This window comes from Glycine soja, chromosome 6, assembly GCF_004193775.1.
Source record: "Glycine soja cultivar W05 chromosome 6, ASM419377v2, whole genome shotgun sequence".
Classification (NCBI taxonomy): Eukaryota; Viridiplantae; Streptophyta; class Magnoliopsida; order Fabales; family Fabaceae; genus Glycine; species Glycine soja.
The window spans coordinates 22,320,426-22,347,920 of record NC_041007.1 but is presented as its reverse complement, the minus strand read 5'-3'; the positions used below and the strand labels follow the sequence as shown (position 1 = coordinate 22,347,920).

The 27,495-nt window shown below is 33.7% G+C and overlaps 1 protein-coding gene across 1 annotated transcript; it reads left to right on the top strand.

The window, feature by feature from the left end:
- Positions 1–1,537: 1,537 nt before the first annotated feature.
- Positions 1,538–8,906, top strand: LOC114416705 (protein arginine N-methyltransferase PRMT10-like). The gene is made up of 8 exons (XM_028381680.1): positions 1,538–1,821; positions 2,316–2,508; positions 2,907–3,012; positions 3,819–4,008; positions 6,752–6,937; positions 7,017–7,100; positions 7,784–7,999; positions 8,584–8,906. The coding sequence occupies exons 1-7, from the start codon at positions 1,633–1,635 to the stop codon at positions 7,958–7,960; spliced, it is 1,125 nt and encodes a 374-aa protein (XP_028237481.1). The 5' UTR covers positions 1,538–1,632; the 3' UTR covers positions 7,961–7,999; positions 8,584–8,906.
- The last annotated feature ends 18,589 nt before the right edge of the window (positions 8,907–27,495 follow it).

Below are 27,495 nucleotides of genomic sequence, written 5' to 3'. Positions count from 1 at the left end.
AATCTTCTACCAAACATAATATCAAAGCAATGCTATTTTTCTTTCTTCATTACCTTTAAAGGGGCCAACTTTCTTATTAGACAACCAACGAAAGATTCTTTTTCTTATTACGCATGCTATTCGACTACTCTATATAAATTTCTCACAGTCAATTTAATATTTCAATTTTCTTATGGTTGTACTTATACTTCACCACTTTAGCCTTCTTCTTTGGATGTCATCCTAAACATAATTCTACTTTCAGCAAATACCTAATTTACTCTTTTAACGTCTCATTTACTGTCACTATACTCTCCATCCAAATCTCACATTTACCACAATCCGGACCTTGCAAACTACCACATATACTGCAATACTACTGGTCATACAAAAACAATGCATGTTCAAAAGTACAACACTTAACAACAACACACAACACATCACAACATTCAGGCAACACAATTTGCAAAACAAACATCAATCAAAAAACCATAATAACAACCAGTTCAATATAAGGGACAACTCAACCGAATAAAAACCGTAATAACAAAAATCGACTGACGTCTGCAACGATACCATCGTCAACCAAGTCCGAACAAACAAAAACTAACATACCCTTATCGAGATTATTCACCTACGACGATAGGGACAACGTTCATTGCGGATTTGCCCCGGAAGCTCCACAAACCTCGCCTTTCTTTAGTCCTCTGTTCCAATCGTGCTCAACGCTCTGCTTCGATGGTTTTACCACGACGAAGACAATGCTCTACTGCTCTACTCAATATTACTGAATGAAAACAACATCTGCTTCAATCCCCACCTCTGCCAGGGTATGCTAGGCTAACCTTCAATGGTGAAACAGGGAAACCTCACACACAACTCCGCGCCTCCTGAGCTTGAATCGCTAAATCGCGAGCTATGGTACTGTATGCTGGAAAAACCAGACACATAGCTATGGTAGTGTATGTCGGGGAAAGCAGAACAGTAGTCGAGGGATGCTTTGCAACTTCAATCGCGAGTGGGGGGATAGCAGACACACAAGTTGAGGCATCCATTTACTACCGGTAGCAAGGAAAAAATAAGGACCGTTATATTTGGTTTTCACTAATCGGACGGTTCACATTGCTTAATTTTTTTTATGTCAAACTTTTCATAGGGTGTGAAAGTGAAACAATTATTATATGTCCTTTTTGTGGTGAGTTATATGTCCTTGGTGCATTTGAAAAGTTTTTAAAACAATTATTATAAATAATAACAATTTTTTTTATTTATATGACCATTTATATTTTTATAATTGTAAAAAAAATATATTTTTTTTATAATATAATTGGAGAAAAAAATAAAAAAAATAAAATAAATTGAAACTATTTTATTCAAATAATGAATTCAAAATATAAGTAATTCAAGTTATTTTATCCAAACAAAAAATTTGAAATTCAAGTGACTTTAAAAATCCAAGAATTTTAATTTTTCTGAATTGGAAGTTTCCTAAAATTTTAAAATGTCCCATCCTAACAGTCTCTCTGAATTTCAGGTTTATATATAACTCGTATAAAGTAGGGGTAGACTAGAGAAGCAAAGCCCTGCAGTGCCGCCAAAGCAAGCCTGCCCTAAAAATTGAACAGGGCAGAGAGCAAGGGCAAGCGAGTGAACATGGGAACCTCTGCGAACGCTGTCGCAGGTGGTCGTGGCGGCGCCCCTGTCCCCAAAGACGTCGACTACGCTAATTACTTCTGCACCTATGCTTTCCTCTACCACCAGAAGGAGATGCTCTCCGACCGCGTTCGCATGGACGCTTACTTCGACGCCATTTTTCAAAACAAACGCCACTTCGCTGGCAAGGTACTCACCCCTCTTCTTCTATTTTATTACCGTTTTACCCCTCTAACCTTCTACTAACATGTAAGTTCCATTAAGTATGTGCCATCTTCTATGAACCTTTAGTACTATTTTCCTGTAAAAACTGGAAATTAAATCAACCTTGGATCATGGAGGTTTGAAAATACCCAATTTTTTAGCAGAGATTGGTGCTGCATCTATGCTTTGTTTTATAAAATTAATAAAAAAGGGTTTCATGATATGATTTTTTTTTTGTGAAAAAAAACTAATGTACCCTAGTGCCCGGAGGCTGCTTGCTATGCAAAGGTATGGGGAGGTAAAATATCTTGAAATTAGATTGCTGAGCCCAACTTCGATGCTAAAATGGAAATTATAGAGTTGTAGAAATGGATTTAACTTGACTGAGTTGGTTAGGGTTGTTTGTTACTTGTGGTTATCTTGTTTTGTGTGTGGAAGAGATGATTTTGAGCTGACTTGTGAGTTGATTTTGGGAGAAGACTGTTTTGGATGTGGGGACTGGAAGTGGCATTCTTGCTATATGGTCGGCACAAGCGGGTGCGAGGAAGGTGTATGCAGTGGAAGCAACCAAGATGTCAGAACATGCGCGTGCACTTGTCAAAGCGAATAATCTCCAGGATGTAGTTGAGGTCATTGAGGGATCGATGGAGGAAATTACCTTGCCAGAGAAAGGTTAGAACTATTAGGACCTGTTAAGTTTGTTTGATAGAACATTTTTTTGTCTCCGGTTCTTGTGTCCATTAATGATTTCAAAAATGACATTTGTTTTACATTGTTGTTTTTTAAGGATTTGTTGGGGAAGAAACAACAGTTTTGGTGTTTTCATGATTTTCTTTACAAATCTTTGAAAACAATAAAGTAAAAAAGAAGATGATTTTTTTTTTGTAACTATTGGTTAAAATAGGAAACGGAAAATGATTTCTTAAACTAAACAAGCACCTTGCTTTCTGTGTTTTGTGACTAATTTAAAATTGTTTGATTTTTTCCCTCTCTATCTAAATTATGCTTTGTCAAATATCATTGTGATTGATTGGCTTAAATGTTGTTGACTTGTTGTATAACTTTTGCAGTTGATGTGATCATCTCTGAATGGATGGGTTATTTTCTTCTGCGTGAATCTATGTTTGATTCAGTTATAAATGCTCGTGACCGCTGGCTCAAACCAACAGGAGTGATGTATGTTTTGGTGTAACAAAGCAGAGAAAAAAATAGTATTATGATGTATCTACCTGATTTGATGTTTTGTGGCTTCTTGATACGCACATTACTCCTTACCTATTCTTCCATTTGTGGTCTTATCTTGTGTTAAATAGATATTATGTAGTTCATTCCTCATGTAGCAGCATTTCCTTCTTTCTTTGGGATTTTGTTGAGATCTACTAGAGTAATTTTGGTCACTAAATATTTGATTTTTTTTTCTATATTGTATTGCATATGCAAAATGTTACCAGCAGCAGTTAATTTTTGAAGTTTAATCATTAATAAAAAAAATGTTAAACACCTCAATTTTTGTTTCCATGTTTATAACCAGAGCTACACACAAGACACAGTTTTGTTCTGTGCAGCATATTCTATAGTTTTCAACAGAATTGGGCTAGTTTCAAAATCTAGTCATTAGCCAATGAATGTAGTGCCAAACCTAAGAAAGTGACTTAAATATAAAACTTTTCTATAACTTGAGGCAAAGGAGTCAGGAATGCATTTGCTCTGGTCCTATACTTGTATCTATTTTTAAGTTGACTCATTGTCTTGGCATGTTGTGCTTAACATGCTCTTTTCATTACATTACCAATGGTGAATTGGTGATAACTTAAATATATAAATGATTTGGTTATTGCCTCTGAAGGTAACTGTTTGTCACGAAAGTGGTATGGTTATGATTATGAATTGCAATTGTTATGAAAATCTTTAGTGCATATGAGTATTTCTTTGGTTGCTTTAGGTGTTACCTATTGGTTATTTAAGCGGCTCTATTTTGGCAGGTATCCTAGTCATGCTCGCATGTGGATGGCACCTATCCGGACTGGGATAGTAGATCACAAATTGGGCGATTACGAGTCGACTATGGATGATTGGCACCACTTTGTTGATGAAACAAAAACCTACTATGGTGTTGATATGAGCACTTTAACGAGGCCTTTTTCGGAGGAGCAGAGAAAATACTATCTACAGGTAAGTTGTATACTTTGGTGCACCTTAAGTGTAATGATATTTATTTTGTGAAATAAAATTTTGATCATGGTTGGGATGTCTGTCAGTTCTTATAATTAAGTTGGCATTGGTCTCTCTTTATCTGTTTTAAATTAGTGAATCAGTTGTAACTTGTGAAAGTTATATTTGGTATTGCTGTCATGATTGTTGAAGTTGGATGATGGTTTGTACAAACACAATTCTATGTGTTTTACTAGATTGAATGATCCTAATCACTACTTGGAACTCATTTTTGCTGGGATTGTGAGAGGATTGCATGCTGGAGTGTAAAAGGGGAGTGGAGGGATTGTGTGTTTCTAGGATCCTTCATGAACATGAACAATGAATAGTGGGCTAAGCCTCTTGCAGAAAATCCTTGATCCAAAAATTACTTTACCCACCAAAACGTAAACCGAATTCTAGAAATCCTATTGAGGCCTTTTCATTGTCTGAAAATGAACCCTCTTTGATTCAGAAGTCCTTGCTGCCATGAAGTTGTGGGCACCATGTTTGCTGTGTCAGTTTGCAAGTGTGTGAGTGATAGGGATTTAGGTCCACAACAAGACTAGGTGCTGGATTTGGACGTAAAGAGGCCCTATATTTGGAAGGTTTATGTCCATGAGCAAGTGTGCGTTGGGCTTCTGTGCAAGTAAGTGGCTGGATGCTGTGTCTCTGTGCTTGTGTTTGTGCACTGCATCATTGTGTGGGAGCTAGGCTTGTGTTTCTGTGCTACTTCTGTGACTGTTTGCCTCTGAAGTGTTCTGCTTCTATGTGATTGTGTGATTTGTTCATGAGCCCCTTTGATTTTTTAGGGTTGACTGAGACAATGAGACTGCTATTTTGATGGTCTGCCATTCATTCCCTTGTTTTTGTCTAGATTTCTTATGTTGAAAATGCCATCTGCTACTGGTCAAGCCTTTGAGTTTTATTGTTTTAGTTGTAACTCTATAACATTTGTTTATTAATAAGTCTTTTATCTTGGTATGAGTTCACAAATCACATCCATTATGCTTTGAACCATAATTTACTGTTTTGTGTTACTTTATGTGTGCATGCATGTATGGTTGGTGGGTATTCTTGAATATAACATTATATGTTAGGAGGCATCTTACATTTTACGTTACAATCCCATGTTTATGTGTCTACTTCCTTTGTCAGATCCTTGGTTGGATCTACAAATTTGACAACATTGGTGGTTATTTCACCTTATGCAATTGCATAATATTGAAATATATGGTGATAAAATTAACTTGAACCGTTTCTTTTTTATTTTTGTGGGGTATTCTTAGATGTATAAATGTAGCACGTTGAAACTCGCTTCTATTGGGCTAAGTCGATGGAAGAATATAAGGTTTTTTTTATTTTTTCGTAAATACACTTTCTCTTAATTTCCAATATACACTACTTGAGACTTTCTCTCTCCTCTTTGTTTTTTTTTAATTTAAAATATTATAAAATATAAATATTATAAAATATAAATATTATATTATATGATTTTTTTAATTGGTTTTAAAATTACTTATTTATTAAATTAAATTTTATAATTTTGTTTTTTTATTTTTTTTAAAAATATGCAGATAAAGAAAAATAAAAAAAATTGAATAAAATTAGAGTACAATTTTTAGTTACTTTATATGTACTGTTGTAGTTAAATTTATGTGCTGTTGATATTTTGTTTGTTATGTTCGTTAATTAAAAAAATAAAAAAATTAGTTAGTAGTATTAAAATAAACTAAAAAGCACAGTAAAAAAATAATTGATACATCTATCTTATACAATAGACATAAAATTTCAAAGAGTAGTAACTGCTATATTGAAAATATCTTTAAAAATATTTATTGAAAATATCTTTAAATAAAAATATATTAAAAATATCTTTAAAAATATTTATTTAGTAGTTATTTTTTGCTTAAGTAACGAGAATTGATATTTTTATTATTTATGGCTTGCAGATATGAAAAGAAAAAAAAAATTAAAATATGATACTGATAACGGCTAAAATGAGTTATTTTTTATAATAAAAAATATATTGAAAATATCTTTAAAAATACTTAATTAGCAATTATTTTTTGCTGCCACCCGAGCAAGAATATGAACGTGATGATCATTACAGAAATAATTGTCCTATCATATGTCCATAAGTTTTTCCTTAGTCAAGTGCAATTGTTTAAGTATTTTATTGACAATGCAATATAATGTTCTTCTATAAATAAGTTGTTAAACAAAAAGTCTTCTCATAGTTAAATCTAATGACATAAACAAACTAATTATATTTAGTAATATAATTATATTAAAAATAATTATATTAGAAAATTCAGATTTTAAATAAAAATATTCACTTAAAAAATATGTTAAGTAAATTAAATAATAGAATAAAAATAATTATATTTAATAATATCATTTTCTTTAAAAAAATTAAAAAACAAAATTATAAAATTTAATTTAATAAATAAGTAATTTTAAAACCAATTAAAAAAATTATATAATATAATATCTATATTTTATAATATTTTAAATTAAAAAAAACAAAAAGAAGAGAGAAAGGCTCAAGTAGTGTACATTGAAAATTAAATTGCAAAACAGTGTAGATTGAAAAAAAGCAGGAGAGAGAAGGTGTATTTACGGAAAAAACCAAGAATATAATATATAGAAAGATAAATCATTTGATGACATTGAAAATTTTATTACACATGAAACTAATTTATGCTTGCTGTGATTTCCTTAGACATCATTGTGGAACAACCTTCATCCACATCAAGTCGTAGGAACTGCTGGTATAATAAAGGAAATTGATTGTTTAACTGCCACGGTGGCTGACATAGAGAAAGTCAGATCAGATTTTTCAATGTCAATAACCGTGGATAACACAAAGTTATGTGGATTTGGAGGGTGGTTTGATGTACATTTTCGGGTAAGTTACTCTGACCTTTTTAACAGAATTGTATATATCAATATCATAAATCCCAATGTTCCCTGTTTTTATCCACCAGGGAAGAAGTGAGGATCCAGCTGAACAAGAGATTGAGTTAACCACAGCTCCCAGTGTAAATTATGGTACACACTGGGGCCAACAGGTTTGTGCTGCATCACAACTTCTTGGTGGTTGATTTATCCATGAAATAATTTGTCATTATCATTTTCTCTAATATAGGTTCATTGCTTTTGATAACAATTGAACACTGTTGAAGGAATAGATGGTTCCTTGTTTTAACTTCCTTAGGGTTATGCTTGGTTTGCTAAAGTATTAAGGGCTGGACAACACAAACACGTTCCATATTTGACTTCATAAATTGTCATAGGACAGGATAAAACAAAGAGAAAGCACAGGACAGAAGTTTTAAATACTTGATGCTTTCTTCTTCTCCTCAGTAGTTTTCTTGTGACTTCTCTTCCTCAACCCTCCTCCTCCTTTCTTTCTTCTCCTTCTCTCTCATAACTACTTGTACCATGCATGAATCTCCCAACAGCTAACAGATCAAAACGTCGTGTTTAGTTATGGCACAACTACTTGTAGTGTGCTGTTCTGCTTGTGTAGTTCTTCAATTTGCTTCAAACACACCCTTAAAGTGCTTGTTCTATTGTTGAAATACAATTTTGTAGAGAAAGGGAGATAGGCAAAGGCTTAACTTTCAAACGTTATGATTGATGGGGCATTTCCTCTCTGTAGCATTTATTTGTTTGAGCCATAACCTATGGCTTGACTTTTATCCTGCTTTATGATAATGTTTGTTTCATAATATGTTTAATCATTTGACAGGTTTTCCTCTTGCATCCTCCCATGCATCTGAGTGAAGGTGATGATTTAAGGGTTTCTTTTCTAATGAGTCGCTCAAAGGAAAACCATCGTTTGATGGAGGTTGAACTTGGATGTGAGATTCATCAGCATTCTGGCAAGCTACTTGCACCTTTCAAAAATAAGTACTACATTGAATAACAATCGGGATTTCAAATTCTGGGGGCTGCAAGATACAAGGTATATATAATTACATAATGATATTATATAATTACATCATATACCTGTTGCCTTGGTTGATCGTTTCCTTTTGGTGGAATCTACTTTAACAGTCTTCTTTTCCACCCAGAACTATTAATATTTTGAAGGGAAATCATTCTTATTACTGAAGATAATTAAGGACCTTAACTATAAAACTTATGAATCAAGCTCTTGGACTTCACTTTGATAACCAATTGAATACATCAACTTCAATAGATATTTTGATTATATTATCAAATGAAAAGGATGGTCACATCTTTTTCCAATGTTATAAATCATTTACACATGTCGAATTGGGTAATTTTGTTTTTTCCACATTATTTATTTATTAATTAAAAAATCAATAAAGATGAGGTCCTTAATAAATAATTGTCTAATACCTTAATTAGTTTGTTATAGAAAGGTCTTCAAATAATTAAATAGCTACTTTTAAATAATGAAGCAGTTGGTTTAGGTTATTTTTGCGAAATAATCAAAATTGTTTTTATGTTTGACTAGCTTTTGAAGCAAAAAAAAGGAAATATTTCTCCAAAATTAATTGTTACCATTTTTTCTTTCATCAGGAACGGCTCACATGGTTTGTGATCATATGGAATTGTATGGTTCTTAATTACGTAGTAATAGGAAAAAAGTAGTTGCCGCCACTTGCAACATTCAGGTTCTTCCAATCATTTTGGTTGTTTATGATTTGCAACTCAAGTACGTTTAGCATGTCTCAGTTATGATGGTTGGGTAACCGTCGTGCTGGTTATCTATACCTGAGTTTTAGGGGAAGCTTGTGGCCCTTTTTGTTTTAGAATATGTTATGCTGAAGTTTGTAATAGTTGGTTGATTATAAGATTCCTGATATTTTTATTTTATTTTATTTTGGCGTTCCATTTTACAAGACTTTTCTTTTTCAATTGGCGTTTATAATTATACGACGAGACAATAGAGATGTTGTGATCTGTTGGATATATTTGGAAAACAAGGAGTGTTTATTCATAAACAACTTACCTAAATCAATCAAGAAAAATTGAGTCGGATTCGAATTAAGGTTTGATGAGATCAAAACTGAACCATAGACTCGATATATTAACCGATGAACACGATCTTCCTTTTATGTTGATAATGTGTTGTAACATCCATGAGGTATACAATGCCTCTGAATTTTGTACCGTTTGACACCCTATAAGTAATATAAAATCTATATGGTTTATTACTTGGTATTTGATTAATATAAAATCAAGAATTTGGCTTAATGTAGACGTGTAGTAATTTTTTTCAAGGTTCAAGATAGATATTAGTCCCTTCAAAGAAAAATGATAAAGATAAGTAATGCATACGCGTAGAGTACAATGCTACTGACCATATAATTCAATATAGTCCTCTCCTAATATAGTACTTTAGATAGATGTCATAGTAGGGTAGTCAGACTAGGCTTAATGTGCCGGTTAGTTTATTAATTTATTTTAAAAGTGATTCTAAAATAAGTATTTTTTTTTAAAGTGATATTTCAAAGCAGACAAATTGGCTTCTTAAAAAAAGCAAAATATTATTTTAAAAAAATTAGATAAACACATAAAAAGTAGAAAACTATTTGTTTTACTAAAATAAGTGTTTTTTTTAAAGTTTAAATATACAAATCTGATATCTACCTATTACATCCACTTTGAAATTTTCAACTTTTTTTTTAACAACATAAATGGCACATAATTAGTTAGACCTTTATTACAACACATTCATGCATCCATAGTCATGCTAAAATGAGAATCAAATATAATTTTCTTCCTTTCCCATTTTCTTGTCCAGGTCGAGATCACCACTAACAAGCAAGGAATAGTCTATTCAAACTTTCTTATGCATATAACACATGAATATGCTTATTCAACTTAATAACAACATTAATAAAGATCATCCACTCATACCAACCTCAATCTTAAAGTTTCTAACGACAAAGCACTATTCACATCAACTCCAAAATTTAGAGAATCACAACCATATACATAGACCCATAAAAAATCAGGATTCAAGGAGAGATTAAGGAATATCTCTCACTCTTAATCCATTGTTATGACTCAAAAAGAAAAGGATTTGGCCTCCTCTCCCTTACCTAAGGAAGCCGTGAGATAGAGAAAGAAAAGGGAAGAAGGCTGAGCTACTAGCTTGTTCCTTAAGATGAAAATGGATTTGGAGTGTATAACAGAACTTGAGAGAACTTAGGTGATTATGAGAGAAAGAAGAACACATAAAGATAGAGGGGAAGTGGGGTGTGAGTGAAATAAAAGGAACACACTAAAAGGGGAAGGGGATTGAGTAGCGTGTTTGTGTAAACTCAAACCTTTTCCTCAAAGATAGAACCTTTTTCAAAAACAGATTTAAAGAACAACTTTGAAAACAAGTTTGCAAGAAGATTGTCCAACAATGTGTTAAAAACAGTTTTCACAAAACCACCACTGAGCAAGAAACATGTGCGTCCAAAGGTGTGTTTGACAGAAAATAAATTAGGACACAAGAACAAAAGCATAAACACTTGTTTTATACCTACTCACTCAAATCATGATAGAAGAGTTCCACAAATCAAAACAGATTATAAAACAAGTATTTTTTTTTTCTTGTCGTTCTTGACTTATATCAAGTATTTTCTGTCACTTTTGACACACCCTCAGTCTCATTTTGAAATAAAATATACCCAAGTAATCTTTGATCACTAAGCCACTTTTAGCTTTCCAAACAACAATTTAAATGATTACAAATCAAATAACTCTCAAAGAGAAGATATGCAATGAAAATTGATTACAAAAACTTTACTAAGCAAAGAATTATACACTAAGCACTTAATATATGATCGTCCAATATGAGACTTGTATTCTATGAAGCATCGACACCGACACGGACACCGGACACGAACGGACACGGACATGTGGACACCTGAAATGTTGAAAATGTAGGACACGGACACGACTATATATATATAATTAAATAAAATAAAATTACATAAAATTAAATATGAGCGATATGTATAAAAGATCTAAATTGAAAATCAAGATTTATATATTCATCATCATCTCAAAAGAACTTTTCCTATGATAATGAGTCACAAAAAATACTAAGAGACCTCATTATACAATTTGTACGCTTTGTTTTTTTACAAAAAAAAAAATTATAAAGCAAGATGATGAATTAGCAACTTCAAGTCTTCAAGAATTCCACAAACTAGCAATCATAATTGAAAAAGACACCTTCTAACTCTGGTTCATCTAAAGACAAACTAGCAATTTCAAGAATACCACAATCATCAAGTGACCCAAAATCATCTCCAGCTACATCCCACATTTTAGTTTCCTCTTGATGATATTGTGGAGTATTCCTTGAGAGAAGTCGTAGGTTGCTATGAACAAATACTAAATCTTCAGCTTTATGTGGTGTCATCTTATTTCTCTTTAAAGAATGGATAAATGAATATGTACTCCAATTCCTTTCACAACAAGAAGATGAACAAGGTTGCGCAAGTAGCTTAAGGGCAATCTTTTGAAGTATTGGAGCATTAATGCCATGAACTAGCCACCAAGCTTTTGGATCCATTTGACCTCTATCATTTAAAGAATCAAGATCATCAAAACCTTCTCTTCCATCCAAGAAGTTGGCAAACTCAATATTCACTTTCCTCCTTACATCCACATCAAGAAAGAACCTCTTGAAGCATTTTTATCTTTCACGAGTGAGTTCCATGTCTTGATGTGGAGGAACTCGATTAGAATCTTCACTTAACCATTCATGACTATAATATCTACAATTAAAAAGAAATATATACATGATTAAAATTTAGGCAATTCTAAAAAAAAATGTAAGTAAAAAAGTATAGAGTTAATTACCTAGGATTTAAAGAATGAGCTAAACAATGGAGAGGAGTGCTACTCTTAGTCCAACGGTCAATTAATATGGAGTGCACTACCTCATAAAAGTTTGATCCTTCACTCTCCTCCTTTCTCTCATATTGATATATGGCATTCTTCACCTTTTCAATCATTGAATCCCACATCTCATATACTAGATGGAGAGATGAAGCTTCTGTATCCGTTCTTCTAAGAACATCATAGATAGGGCTAGTGAAAGAAAGAATATAATCAACCTTATCCCACCATTTATCATCCAACAAAGTATCTTTCACAAATTTAGCCTTTGCAACATCATCTTCTTTATAAGAAGACCATTGGTCTCTAATGACCATCTCTTGGAGTCCTTTCTTCAATTGCTTGAATCTCCTGAGCATTACAATAGTGGAGACAAATCTTGTTGGAGCAATGGATAAAAATTTCAATGAATTGAATGAATTGAAAATTGATAGTCTCATAGAGTGACTCATGACAAAGTTTTTCACAAACATTGCATCATCCGCAATTTGGGTGATCCAGGAACATTCTTCATAAGCAACATTATTTTTTTTATGTATTCTTGGCTGCACATATGTTCTTCAAAGCAAGATTTAATGTATGGACAACACATGGAGTCCAATAAATGGAAGGAAACTCAGCCTCAATTATTAAACCTGCTGCTTTACAAACGACTGCATTATCCGTCACAATTTGCACAACATTTGAGTGCCCAACCTCCATAATTACCTCCCTCATATGTTTGGTAATGAAATCCTTGTCTTTGATCTCATTTGAACAATCAATGGCCTTTAAAAACATAGGTCCACTCTCTGTGACAACCATGAAATTAATAAGAGATCTTCTTTGTGGGTCACTCCATCCATCGCTAACAATGCTCACACCCTTCTGGCTCCATGCATTTTTAATTGGTTGTAACAAATTCTCCACATGTCTTCTCTCGTTTTGAAGTAATGTTGTCCTTAATTTATTATAACCTGGAGGTTGGTAACCACTGATCTGATTGTTGGCAGCATAGACAAATGCCTTCCTATAATGAGGATTTCTTGCTAAATGAAAAGGCAGCCCCGAAGAGTAAAACATCCTAGCAATTTAATGATCAAGTGTCTCTCTAGCTTGCAAATTAAAGGCATTTTCTACAGATGATATCTTTCTCTTTTTTGGATCAACACCAAGAGTGTTTGTATCCATTTGGTGTTGAGTAAAAACCGGAGGCAATGACACAGATTTTGTTTTTGACCTCTCCACCCTTAATGTAGCCTCATTGTCTATCTTCTTCAAATCTATAAGTTTGGCAACTGTTACCTTTTGACAAACTCTAACTCCCTTTCCTGTCATCTTCAACAAGTGTGCCCTCACTCTAGTGTAAGACCCATTAAAGGTAAAATCACAAATATTGCATTTTATCTCATAATTTCCACCACCAGCTACACTTTTTATCTTTGTAACATAGGTCCATAAAGGTTTTGTATCATCATCTTGTTCTTTAGCTTGACTAGGACTAGAAGCACTCATCTCTACAACAATTTAAAAAAATAAAAAGTTAATGTAAACAATTTCTAAATAAAAAACAAACAACGAAAAGCAATTTGTAATCAATGTTGACCGGGAATGTGAAAATAAATACGTTCCAAAAACATGTACATGACAAATACATAACAAATTTATCTCCAGCTTAACTAAAAAGAATAATAAAGATTTAGAAGCTCCTTGTGCTGCATAGTTCATGTATGGTTTGTTTGAAATTTGAAATAAGATGGATAAATAATTAAATAGTGAAGTTGACTATTTCACAGCAAAAAAGGTAAATGCATTTAGAAGCTCCTCGATGTTGGCGTATGTAGCAGTGGTCATATTCTAATGAATAAGTCTTTGTAAAGTGGCATGTGTGTGTGAGAGAGACAAAACAACCTTTACAATAAAATAAAGTGGGATACTTTAAAGGCCTACGTGCTTTTTACAATGAGAAGTTGCTTTTTACAATAAAATAAAGGTAAATGCATTTAGAAGGGAAAAGTGGTATGTGTGTGTGTGAGAGAGAGAAAACAACCTTTACAATAAAATAAAGTGGGATACTTTAAAGGCCTACGTGCTTTTTACAATGAGAAGTTGCTTTTTACAATAAAATAAAAAATGGAGAAACATGTAATACCCAGTAGATAACTGCCAAAGAGAGAGAGAGTGTGTAAATGTTTAAAGAATAAAGTGGAACACCACAGTCCACACTAAACGAAGGAAAACCAGAGGCATCAGGCAGCAAGAAAAGAAAAACCAAAGGCAACAAGAAAAGAAAAACCAGAGAAGAAATAGGAAGCAAAGCTTACCTGCGTGGGGAAGGAAACAAATGCGGCAATGGAGGCGCTTGCGGGAACAAGAAGGAGAAGACACAGAACGACAGAAGAGGTATTTTTTTGGTAAGCATTTTAAAATAAATAATAAAAAAACCTAAGGCTCTTAATGGGCCGCGACGCGCGTGTCTACGTGGTGGGCCGCGTCCAACCAGAGGTGTCTTCCTGTTCAACCGCGTCCGGTGACGGCGGAGGCGACGGACACCGCGTCGCACCGGAGTCGTACGCTCATGCGTGTCCGGTGCGAGTTCGACGCGGGACACGCCGGTGATGAGCCGCGTCCGTTCTTCATAGCTTGTATTAGAGTAAAAATAGCAGCACTTCAAGTATCAGAATACAAGAGTTATGTGTTAGAATTAATGTCTCATGTGAGAGGCATATGACTTAGTAGGGACTAATAAATAAATAATTAACGATTAAGGGCTAAATTATAATTGGGCTTAATAGGAGAAGTTTCTAGGTTAACTGCTACTTGATGGGAGTAGTGGTTATAAAAGGGGCTTAATACCCACTAACGTGAAATAAGGTCCCCTTCCTGACCAGAAAGTGCTCTTTTCTCACCCATAGCCATCACAAATGGAGAGAGACAGAAAAGAAAGGCCAAAGGAAGTGAAATCCTATTTCTCTCATTTTCAAGGAAATCAAAGTACACCAGAGAGAAGTTCCTATGGAGAAAGGTACACATCATTATCTATTATTCTTTATTGATTGTTTGTGAGAATCATAAATTTCAAGATCCTGTTGGTTTTCTATAATTGATAGTCTAGGAAACCCTTAAGAATTTTTACATGTGGTATCAGAGCATGTGTTATGAAATTTATGATTCTCCAAGAATGATTTAATTTCTCCCAATTATGCATAAACCCTAATTATGAAATTTAGGGATTTTTAATTTATGTTACATGTATTTTCAATTACATGTTTTGATAACGTGCCTTTCGTGTTAATTATATTTTCCGCTGCAAAGTATGAAATTCTAGATATATAAAATTTCAGGAGAAGGAAAGCCATGAAAGCTATAGAATTTTTGGAAATTACATTTTGGAGAAAGGGAATGAAAAGCAAAAAAAAAAAAAAAATTTCCGCCATCGCGAATTGTTTTATTTTGAAAAGCTGTGTGGCTGTAACAATAGGTTATCTTTAATTCCTATATTTTTTTAGAAGCTGCGCAGCGTAGCGTACATTTGATTGCTTTTAATTATAATGCTTTCAAAAAGGAAAACGTACGCGTACCAAATATCTTGCAGGATGAATGAATATTATGAAAATTGCTATTTGCAATCTTTGTTTGTTATTTGCAATCCCACCTGCTTTCTTTTTCTTTCGAATGTTATTGTTGAACATTATTGAAGGATTGAAAGTTTATGTCTTATAATTAATGTGAATGTTTTGAAATTATTGGTAACAGTAAGTATGTATATGTTACATATTCCTTTGAATGTGTTTGAATGCAAAATACAAATAAATGTGAAAATTATTTTATGGCCTAGAATGGAATTAATGGAATGACTATGAATTGTTAATAGCAACAAGTATGTGCAGGCCATATATATTTGGTTGGAATTAAATGTATGTTAAATTTGTTGGTCACCAAAGTGGCCAAATTTGTAAGGTTATTTAATTCTAAATTAATGATTATTTCAATTACTCATAGAATAATGGATGTTAAATTATATGACTGTTGGCTTATGGGTAATTGAAATTCATTGTTATAAGGAATTTATGGATCGCCCAAAGGTTGATTAGTTGTTCTTATAATTAATGAATATTATTGTAGGCGATTTGTGTGTATCATTAGTTTTATTTATATACCCAAAGGAAATAGATACTACTAATTGGTGCATATTTAATTGTCAAATAATGTTAAAATTTTATTAGCATCATCATGTTTGTATGTTGTGTGTTGGTGTGTCACCCAAAGGAGAACATCAATATACATTGATTGTTATCTGAGTAAATTATATGTATGACTTGTGTTTCATGTACCAAAATGCTTATGTGAAGTTTTATTATGCAGTACCTGTTCCCAACTCATTGAATTCTCATGTATCATCTGTACCAATTTTTAATGGGCTTAACTTCTCTGACTGGAATGAGCAAGTCCAATTTCATCTCGGTGTTTTGGATCTTGACCTTGCTATATTGGAAGAGAAGCCTGCTACTATTACTGATGCTAGTAGCAATGAACAGAAAGCTCATTATAAAGCTTGGGAAAGATCTAACAGACTCAGCCTAATGTTCATGAGAATGACTGTTGCAGACATTATTAAGACAACTCTCCCTAAAACCGATAGTGCTAAAGAGTTTATGGGGTTAGTGGGAGAGCGCTCTCAAACAGCTGACAAGTCTCTTGCTGGGACATTAATGAGTACACTAACCACCATGAAGTTTGATGGTTCGCGTACTATGCATGAACATGTCGTTGAGATGACAAACATTGCAGCAAGACTTAAGACCTTGGGAATGGCTGTGAATGAGAACTTCCTTGTTCAGTTTATTCTAAACTCATTACCGTCTGAGTATGGCCCGTTTCAAATGAGCTATAATACCATGAAAGATAAATGGAATGTGCATGAATTGCACAGTATGTTAGTTCAGGAAGAAACGAGGCTTAAGAATCAAGGAAGTCACTCAATCCATTATGTAAGCCACCGAGGGAATCAAGGAGTTGGAAAAAAATTTGTAAAGAAACATGATAAAGGCAAAGGACCATTAAAGATCAAGGACGGTCCTGTGCAAATCCAGAATAAAGCATCAAAGAACAATAATTTTCATTTTTGTGGAAAATCTGGACACTTCTAGAAAGATTGCCCAAAGCGTAAGTCTTGGTTCGAAAAGAAAGGTGAGCTCAATGCTCTTGTATGTTTTGAATCAAACTTAACTGAAGTTCCCCATAATACATGGTGGATTGATTCTGGATGTACAACTCATGTTTCTAATACTATGCAGGGATTCCTTACAATCCAGACCATAAGCCCAAATGAGAAGTTTGTTTTCATGGGGAATAGAGTGAAAGCTCCAGTGGAAGAGGTCGGGACTTATCGTTTAAAACTTGACACTGGACATCATTTAGATTTACTGGAAACTCTTTATGTACCTAGTTTATCTAGGAATTTGGTTTCATTATCTAAACTTGATATTATTGGATACTTTTTTAATTTTGGTAATGGATGTTTCAGTTTATTTAAGTATAATCATCTCATTGGTACTGGTGTTCTTTGTGATGGTTTATATAAATTGAAATTGGATGGTTTGTATGTTGAAATTGTTTTAACTCTGCATCATAATGTTGGCACTGAACGTAGTTTAGTGAATGAACGATCTGCTTTCTTGTGGCATAAACGTTTAGGTCACATTTCTAGAGAAAGGATAGAAAGATTAATAAAGAATGAAATTCTTCCTGATCTAGATTTTACGGATCTAAACATTTGAGTGGATTGTATCAAGGGAAAACAAACAAAACACACAAAGAAAGGAGCCACAAGAAGCACTAAACTTCTTGAAATTATGCATACATATATTTGTGGACCTTTTGATGTTAGTTCTTTCGGAAGGGAAAGATACTTTATCACCTTTATTGATGATTATTCACGTTATGGTTATGTCTACTTACTGCACGAGAAATCTCAGGCAGTGAATGCTTTGGAAATTTACTTGAATGAAGTAGAAAGACAATTAGACAGAAAGGTGAAAATTATTAGATCTGATAGAGGTGGTGAGTATTACGGAAGATATGATGAAACTGGGCAACACCCAGGTCCATTTGCTAAGCTCCTTCAGAAACGAGGCATTTGTGCGCAATACACAATGCCTGGTACGCCACAACAAAATGGTGTATCAGAAAGGCGTAACAGAACTTTAATGGATATGGTTAGGAGTATGTTAATCAATTCAACCTTGCCCGTATCTTTGTGGATGTATGCTTTGAAAATTGCCATGTATTTGTTAAATAGGGTTCCTAGTAAGGCAGTTCCAAAGACACCTTTTGAACTGTGGACAAATAGGACACCTAGTATGAGGCACCTGCACGTTTGGGGTTGCCAGGCAGAAATAAGAATTTACAATCTGCAAGAAAGAAAATTGGATGCAAGAACAATCAGTGGAAATTTCATTGGTTAACCAAAAAAGTCAAAGGTGTATATGTTTTATTGTCCTAATCATAGTACGAGAATTGTCGAAACTGGAAATGCAAGGTTCATTGAAAACGGTGAGATCAGTGGGAGTACAGTTCCACGAGAAGTGGAAATTAAAGAAGTTAGAGTGCAAGTCCCTTTAGCTTTTGCCTCTAGCAGTAAGGTGATAACTACTTCAGTTATTGCTACAAACAATACTGAAGAAGTACAACACAATGATGAGCCCATGATACATAATGAACCCATTGTGGAAGAACCACAAGAAGTAGCATTAATGAAGTCTCAAAGAGAAAGAAGACCAACTATTTCGAATGATTATGTGGTATACTTACATGAAACAGAAACAAACTTAAGCATTAATGATAATGATCCAGTTTCATTTTCACAAGCTGTAAGTTGTGATAATTCTGAGAAGTGGTTAAATGCCATGAAAGAAGAGATAGATTCCATGGAACATAATGGTGTTTGGGACCTTGTAGAATTACCAAAGGGTTATAAGAGAGTTAGTTGTAAGTGGGTCTTCAAGACTAAACGTGACTCTCATGGCAACCTTGAACGTTACAAGGCTAGACTTGTTGCTAAGGGATTTACTCAGAAAGATGGCATTGATTATAAAGAGACATTTTCACCAGTCTCACGAAAGGATTCTTTCAGGATTATCATGGAATTAGTAGCCCATTATGACTTGGAGCTACATCAGATGGATGTGAAAACTGCCTTTTTGAATGGAGATTTAGAGGAGGATGTTTATATGGACCAACCAATGGGATTCTCAGTTGAAGGGAAGGAACACATGGTGTGAAAATTAAAGAAATCAATATACGGTATTAAGCAAGCTTCCCACCAATGGTATTTGAAATTTAATGATACCATTGTTTCCTTTGGATTTAAGGAAAACACTGTTGATCGGTGTGTATATCTGAAGGTTAGTGGGAGTAAGGTTATGTTTCTAATCCTGTATGTTGATGATATATTGCTTGCAACTAATGATCTTGGTCTTCTTCATGAGACTAAGAAGTTTCTTTCTAGTAACTTTTAAATGAAGGATATGGGTGAGGCAAGCTATGTGATAGGGATAGAAATATTCCGAAATAGATCAAAAGGATTGTTAGGCTTGTCTCAGAAAGCATATATCAATAAAGTACTGGAGAGATTTAGGATGGAAAAGTGCTCAGCATCTCCCGTTCCAATTCAGAAAGGAGACAAATTTAGTCTCGCACAATGTCCTAAAAATGATCTGGAACAGAAGCAAATGGAAGAAATTCCGTATGCATCAGTTGTTGGGAGTATTATGTATGCTCAGACCTGCACTCGACCAGATATAAGCTTTGCAACTGGAACGTTGGGAAGATATCAAAGTAATCCAGGAATGGAACATTGGAAAGCTGCAAAGAAAGTTCTGAGATACTTACAGGGAACAAAAGACCACATGCTTACATATAAGAGGTCTGATCACCTAGAGGTGATTGGATATTCAGACTCAGACTTTGCTGGATGTGTGGATACAAGAAAATCCACTCTTGGCTTTGTATTTCTCTTAGCCGGAGGAGCAATATCGTGGAAGAGTGCAAAACAATCCGTTGTTGCTGCATCCACCATGGAAGCTGAATTTGTAGCATGTTTTGAGACTACAATTCAGGCTAATTGGCTGCGGAACTTTATTTCAGGGCTTGGAATTGTCGACAGTATTGCTAGGCCGCTGAAAATGTATTGTGATAACTCCGCAACAGTATTCTTTTCTAAGAACAACAAGTACTCTACGGGTGCCAAGCATATGGAATTGAAGTACTTTGCCATGAAAGAAGAAGTTCATAAACAAAGAGTGTCAATAGAACATATTAGCACAAAGCTTATGATAGCTGACCCTTTGACAAAGGGATTACCGCCCAAGACATTTATAGAACATGTTGAAAGTATGGGCATTATTGTTATTGATGATAATTAAGTGTAATTTACCTTATGTAATTTTGCTGACACTCTGAGCTCAATTATGATATGTTTCTGATTACCTGTTCTCTATGTTTGCATGCATGTTTGTGTTAGAGTAATGTTAACAGGCTTTGTCTTGAATGAAGACATTATGTTGGACCAATTATGTACTCCTAACTAATGGTCATATTAAGGAGAAGACTAATTTGTAATACATGGAAGGGACTATGTCGATTAGATGATGTACAACCGCCATGACTCGAATTGGTTCCTATTCTTAATCATGAAATTATGATGTACCCAATGTATAGAACAATTTAGCCAATTTTTAATGCGCATTATGTTAGTTAATCTATTTATTTATTTAGTCCATAATGTTTATTAATGTCACATGAGCCAAGTGGGAGAATGTTAGAATTAATGTCTCATGTGAGAGGCATATGACTTAGTAGGGACTAATAAATAAATAATTAACGATTAAGGGCTAAATTGTAATTGGGCTTAATAGGAGAAGTTTCTAGGTTAACTGCTACTTGATGAGAGTAGTGGTTATAAAAGGGGCTTAATACCCACTAACGTGAAATAAGGTCCCCTTCCTGACCAGAAAGTGCTCTTTTCTCACCCATAGCCATCACGAACGGAGAGAGACAGAAAAGAAAGGCCAAAGGAAGTGAAATCCTATTTCTCTCATTTTCAAGGAAATCAAAGTGCACTAGAGAGAAGTTCCTATGGAGAAAGGTACACATCATTATCTATTATTCTTTATTGATTGTTTGTGAGAATCATAAATTTAAAGATCCTGTTGGTTTTCTATAATTGATAGTCTAGGAAACCCTTAAGAATTTTTACATTATGTGAAGCTGTGCTTGCTCCTTGATTTATAGACTTCATGAATGTGACCGTTGTAGGGATCAAAGCCTTATGAAAAAATATTTGTTCTCTCACAAAGCTTGTCCTATTGCAACATGACAACTTGGGGTGGAGATAGAAATAGAGAATAATACTATCCTTTCTGAGCAACACTTATTCTGTCTCCACTACTTGTATGAAAATGTGTTTTTGCTGAGAATATGTTTCTTTTTTATCCTACCTTAGCACACACTTGAAATTCAAATGATAAGGTAAATTAAAACGATGATGAAACATAAAGTACATGAACTTTTTAAGCATAATCATCATCGTTCAGAGTATAGAGATTGGGTGAAACAAAACTTCGATAGAAATAATTGTGTAAGTTTCTTATCACCAATTTGGATGTTCAAAAGACTCTACACATTGGATGCTAGTTTTCAAAAGAGCACTTAGACGCTTGTTAATTTATAGCAAGTTGGATGTTAGATAGTTCTTTTATGAAAACATGTGTAAGAGTTCTTAATTAAAAAATAATCTGATGCATAAGATATATGATAAAAGCATAATCAAGGTTAGGAAATCAAATGCCAAAAGTGTTTTGAACGATAATGTTCTTGAAATACTCAATCAAGTTCATCAGTCTATCAAATTTTAATATATTTGTTATCATTAAAATTATAAGAATTTTGAGGAATTAGACATAATCAAATGTCTTTGATTCTATCAGTCGACCGTCAGTTTTAGGGGGGGAGAGGAAAAAATAGATTTTCCTACTCTTTGGTGCGGTTATTTTTTTATAACCATAGTAATTTAATGTAATTTAATTTAATTTATAACAATATAAGTAATGAGACTTATTTACAAGCAATGACAAGTAACTAACCCAGTTATCCTATAGTTCCCACAGTTTCATGGAGAGGAAGAAGTTTCATATGTTGTTATTAATTAAACTTATTATGTACTTAAGTTTTAAACAGTAATTCTAGAGTTTTCTATTTTTCTAATTTTTCAATTCATTTTAATACTATACATATTTATATAACTCTGAATTTTCTTACAATTTTTTGCATTCATTTAATTAGAGGTGTATTGAATTAAGATTTAAAAAAACTTCTTTTCACTAAAATAAGCAATGGTATTCAATTAAAACTTTTAAATGATATTACCTTCGATTTTTATTATAAGGTTTAAATTAAAAGTGTGACTTAGTCCTTTTTATAAGGTCCAATCTAAGTTGTCTCCTGCATTAATTAATTTTTTTACAAAAATATCCTGAATTAAAGTTAGTTCTAGAATGGTATAATAATGGAAGAAATATCACTCATTAATGTTTGTTAGCTTTATTCATGGAGATAGTTTTAGAAAAAATATTAATTTAAGATAAATTTAATGTTTTCAACTAAATTAATTAATTTTCTTAATCTTGATGAATTAGTTAATTGAATCTTATAATAAGGATCAAAGATAGTATACAAAGTATTATGATATTCAATTAAGATTGTTAAGATTTTTTTTAAAAGAACAATGAAAATTCTGTAATATATTTAATTATGATTTTTTATAAATTATAAAAAATTCTCTAATATCAAATAGTATACAAATTTAATTTGATGAATTGTTGTGACTTTTTTTATTAGTAATACTGCAAAAATGGTGGGAACAGTTTCAAAATCATGATATATGGATTCCAAACATACGTACGTGTAGGTTATGGATGCTTGATTGCACGGTTCTTGATCTCACCATCCACGTTATCGGTTCTAGTGTGGACCACCAGATAATTAAAAGGGCGTTGCTTTGGGCACCTAGCAATTTTGCTGGGGCACCAACAACATTGGTGAAAGGACTAAAATGCCATTCACAATTTTGTTATAAAAGATTAAAGTGACTCATCCTTACGAGTTATTATTCACTAGCGAGAAGCCCGTGCTGATGCACGAGCTCATACTCTAATTTTGGCTATCATTATTGAAGAAACAACAAAAATATTGATATATGCATTGAACATAATAAGTTGATACCCATTAATTGTGCAGTAGAAAATTAAAGAAATTGTTTAATACCCTAAGGTATTGGATTAACAACATTAATCAAAATATAAATAAAACTAAAACAAAAAAGTCATCAACTTTAGGCATGGTCTTTCAAATTGGGAGGTCTTCATCCCACATAACTTGTTTCCTAAATATGACCTCCCATACATATTCGTCAAACCTAAAGAAGAACATAACTGCATCTCCTGCCATTAAATTATTTTCAGAGAGGTATTGAAATCATGGATCTGCAACAGATGGCAGACCGTTGTGCACGGTGCTCTGCCATTGGTTACGTCTGCCACTTGGACGCTGAACAGGAACATATTTTTTTGATCCAAACAAAAAATTTAAAGCTGTTGCTGGAAGAACCTGCATTGAAACCAAAACAGTGATTATACGACCATTCAAAGTGATTAACAGTCAATGTAATTTGAAAATGTTATTTGAACTAAGAGAAGATGGGAACCAAAAAATAAAAACATCATTGAGTGGGTAACAAACTCCTACCAAAGGGTTGGTATGTTCGATCATGTCTTGCGTGACATCAGCGGTAAAGATGTGCCTTCTGGTTGTAACAACCGACCTTCGACATGTCTGTCTAAGGATAGGTCCCATGATGTCAACTTCAAAAGAAGTATCTTTTGAGGCTGCAAAAAACCGGATAATGACACTGTCATTAATGCCGTGGGTTCTTCTAAACTCTTTCAGCCCATCAGCAAAAAAGCATCGTGTGCCATATTTGCACACCTTAACAAAATGCTTGGTTCCATTGTAGTCAAATAAAACATAAGTTGGGTAATATGGCCTCCATTGTCTATGGTAAGTCAATAGAACTTCAATGATGTTCTGCAGGGAAACATGAAAACATTAGGCAATCACTATTTTTTTTATTTGGAATAAGAGAAAAGGAAAAGTGGTTGGGATTGTTAATGTTGACCTTGTGAACACGAAATGCTGCTGTAAATCGTGTTCTTGCCATCGAATTTGATGGGGCCTATAGCACAACATTGAATGTAATTAGTTATAGAACAAAATAAGAAAGCAACATATACGAAAGCTCAAAAATCGATTCCAAAATGCAAACAACCTATAATGAAGTTATACATAAATATAGATAAAGATAGATAAAAAAACATAACATAAACCATGGAAAATAATGATGAAAAACGTGAAAACTGTCCATATTAGGCATACAATCATGAAGTCAATAACCAATTTATAAGGAACAAACACATATAAGAAGCAACACACAAATGACATACAATATACAAAAATAGGCATGATAACATGGTGAATATCCTAGTCGATAGAATTACAAACATCACCGTGAATATGTAGTCTATAATCAGCATAAACATATAATATAGATATAATAACCATAAAATGAAGAATAAACTGTAAAATAGAGTATCATCATTGTAAGAATGTGTGATGAAACAAATGTCAGAAGTTAAACATAAATAAGAAAGAAAAGAGGAAGGATTAGAATGTTAAAGACATAATGAAAACGTGTTACAAACATCACTGTGAATATGTAGTCTATAATCAGCATAAACATATAATATAGATATAATAACCATGAAATGAAGAACGGAGTGTAAAATAGAGTATCATCATTGTAAGGATGTGTGATGAAACAAATGTCATAAGTTAAACATAAATAAGAAAGAAAAGAGGAATAATTAGAATGTTAAAGACATAATGAAAACGTGTTACAAACATGACGGCGAATATGTAGTCTATAATCAGCATAAACATATAATATAGATATAATAACCATGAAATGAAGAACAAAGTGTAAAATAAAGTATCATCATTGTAAGGATGTCTGATGAAACAAATGTTAGAAGTTAAACATAAATAAGAAAGAAAAGAGGAAGGATTAAAATGTTAAAGAACTTACCACATTAGAGAAGATTGATGATTGTGTACTCATACTGTTAAGGGTTAAGGGATGTTGTTGGAGAAATGAGAAAAGAAATGAGGACAACTGTTGGTTATGATTTGATATACCTGAGATTTTGTAATTTGTATTGAATGAGCTTTAGTAAATACACAACGTAGTTGTGGAATACGTTATTACACATTGTAAACCACTTTTAGTTACGTCTCTTCGTATACATTATATCTCTTCCTATACATTGGAAACCACTTTTAATTTGGGAGTCTTTTACAATTTCCGTACCCGTTTTTTGAATTTTGAAAATCCTAATTAATAATTAAAAGGCTTTAACAATTCCCGTACTCGGTTTCTTTGATAATGGTGAAAATATATTAATTAATTAGGAGGCTTTAACAATTCCCGTACTGGTTTTCCTTCATAATGGTGAAAACAATTATTACCATTGATAATGGTGAATATATATATATATATATATAAATTAATTGGGAGGCTTTAACAATTCCCGTATTGGTGCAACCTTCATAATGGTGAAAACAATTATTACCTTTCTGACTTGTGAATGACGTGTAGAACTTTGTAGAGACGGCTAGAACATATACTATATGATGGAGTGGAGTGTACAGGTATAGACACGAATTCCAATAGGATCTATTGTGGGGATATTGAACATTTTACATGGTGTCATACCCTAATTTCGTCCGGGGATTATAATTTGATGATATACAACCATTGATTGGCCGCTTCGAGATGTTTGGCACCCTTTGTTGCACAATATGTGAAGTCCCGAGACGTGCCGAAAATCAAAAGGAAGCAGGCTTACGCGATCCGTGAAAATTCTGTGATGTGACGGAAATCGAAAGGAGGTATTTTTCGCAATCCGTGAGTTTTCGTAACTTCTTCGAAAGCTAAAAAAGAGTAAAAACATAATCCGTAAGGACTCGTAACCTTGCGGAAGGAAAATAAGTATCGTTACAAAATTCGTAAATTTTTGTAACGTTACGAAAAAAGAATTACCAAAAAAGGTAGAGGGGGGTGCATTTAGTAAAAAAAGGGGGTACAAATAGCAATCAGGCCCACTTGGGCCTTCTAGATTCTTCCTCCAGAAGACTGTTGCTTCTGGAGGAAGCAACCTTGCTCGCCTGGGCGAGCTGGGTGGCAAGCTCCTCCCCTATTTTGCTATAAATAGGGGGAGGAGTGAAGGGAGAAGGGGTTCAGCCTTCTTGGCACTTCTCATTCTCTCGAAATTACTGAAGAAAATTATTTCCATGAAGAAAATCCAAGCCGAGGCGCTTCCGTAACGTTTCCGTAACGTTTCCGTGAGTAATTACGCGAAGATTCTCGACCGTTCTTCAACATTCATCGTTCGTTCTTCGTTTTCTTCAGTCTTCAACGGGTAAGTACCTCAAACCGAGCTTTTCAATTCATTCTATGTACCCGTGGTGGTCCACATTTTGTTTCATGTATTTTTATTCTCGTTTTCATTTGCTTTTTATACCCCCTTTTGACGTGCTTAAGTCATTTATTTAAGTCATTTCTCGCCTAATCTAAAAATAAAACAAATTTCCACCGATTGTTTGAATTGTATCATCCGTTAATTTCGGTTAAAATGAATTCCGACCGTTCGGTCGTGCTGTAACCACGTTGGAAATAAAAAAAGAGGTGAAATAATAATATAATAATAAAAAAATACCTTTTTAGTAAAATAAAGTGAAAAATCAATCGGACGTTTTCTCTTTGAGATTTCTCATTCTTAATTGAATCGACTAATAACTAAAGTGAAACTAAGGCTAAAATCAACTCGCCTAGTCAAGCTCGTCCACAAAAAATAGGATTTGAAAGTTTTATCTGAGCTTTTCTTACCAAGTTAAATGGATCATTTTTAAAGGCCCAACACCTTTAAGTGATCACCTTTCAAGTAAAAAGAATCACTTGATTCATGCTTAAGGAAGAACTACGTAGGTCTGATTTCCTCTTCGATGGAGGGTACGTAGGAGCAAGAGCCCCGCTTTTGTCGACCTCAAAAAATAAAAAGAAATAAAAGTTAAGATAACACAATTCCACAATTCTAAAAAATAGGCTATTGTCCTTTGAGACAAACGTGAGAGGTGCTAATACCTTCCTCAAACGTAAATACAACTCCCGAACTTAGAACTTTCATTTTGACCGGTTTCCTTCGGTTTTTCCGACGTTTTCCACAAATAAACGTTGGTGGCGACTCCGCGCATCTTTCCTCCTTTGGAAAGCGCACCCGTGAGCCTTGCCCTCGCTCGCCCGCAAAGGGCACGCTGCGACAGTTGGCGACTCCACTGGGGACTATTTTTGTGAGTTAGGCCTATTTTAAGGAATTGTGGATTTGTGAAACTTTGTGTGGGCATTTGTTGAACTGTGTAAAATGTAAATAA

Bases quoted from the DNA above. Each gene is read 5' to 3' on its own strand.
- LOC114416705 (XM_028381680.1), top strand. From the start codon at position 1,633: ATGGGAACCTCTGCGAACGCTGTCGCAGGTGGTCGTGGCGGCGCCCCT. The intron at 1,822-2,315 runs GTACTCACCCCT...TTTTGGGAGAAG, and splicing joins AACGCCACTTCGCTGGCAAG to ACTGTTTTGGATGTGGGGAC. The intron at 6,938-7,016 runs GTAAGTTACTCT...TTTATCCACCAG, and splicing joins GGTTTGATGTACATTTTCGG to GGAAGAAGTGAGGATCCAGC.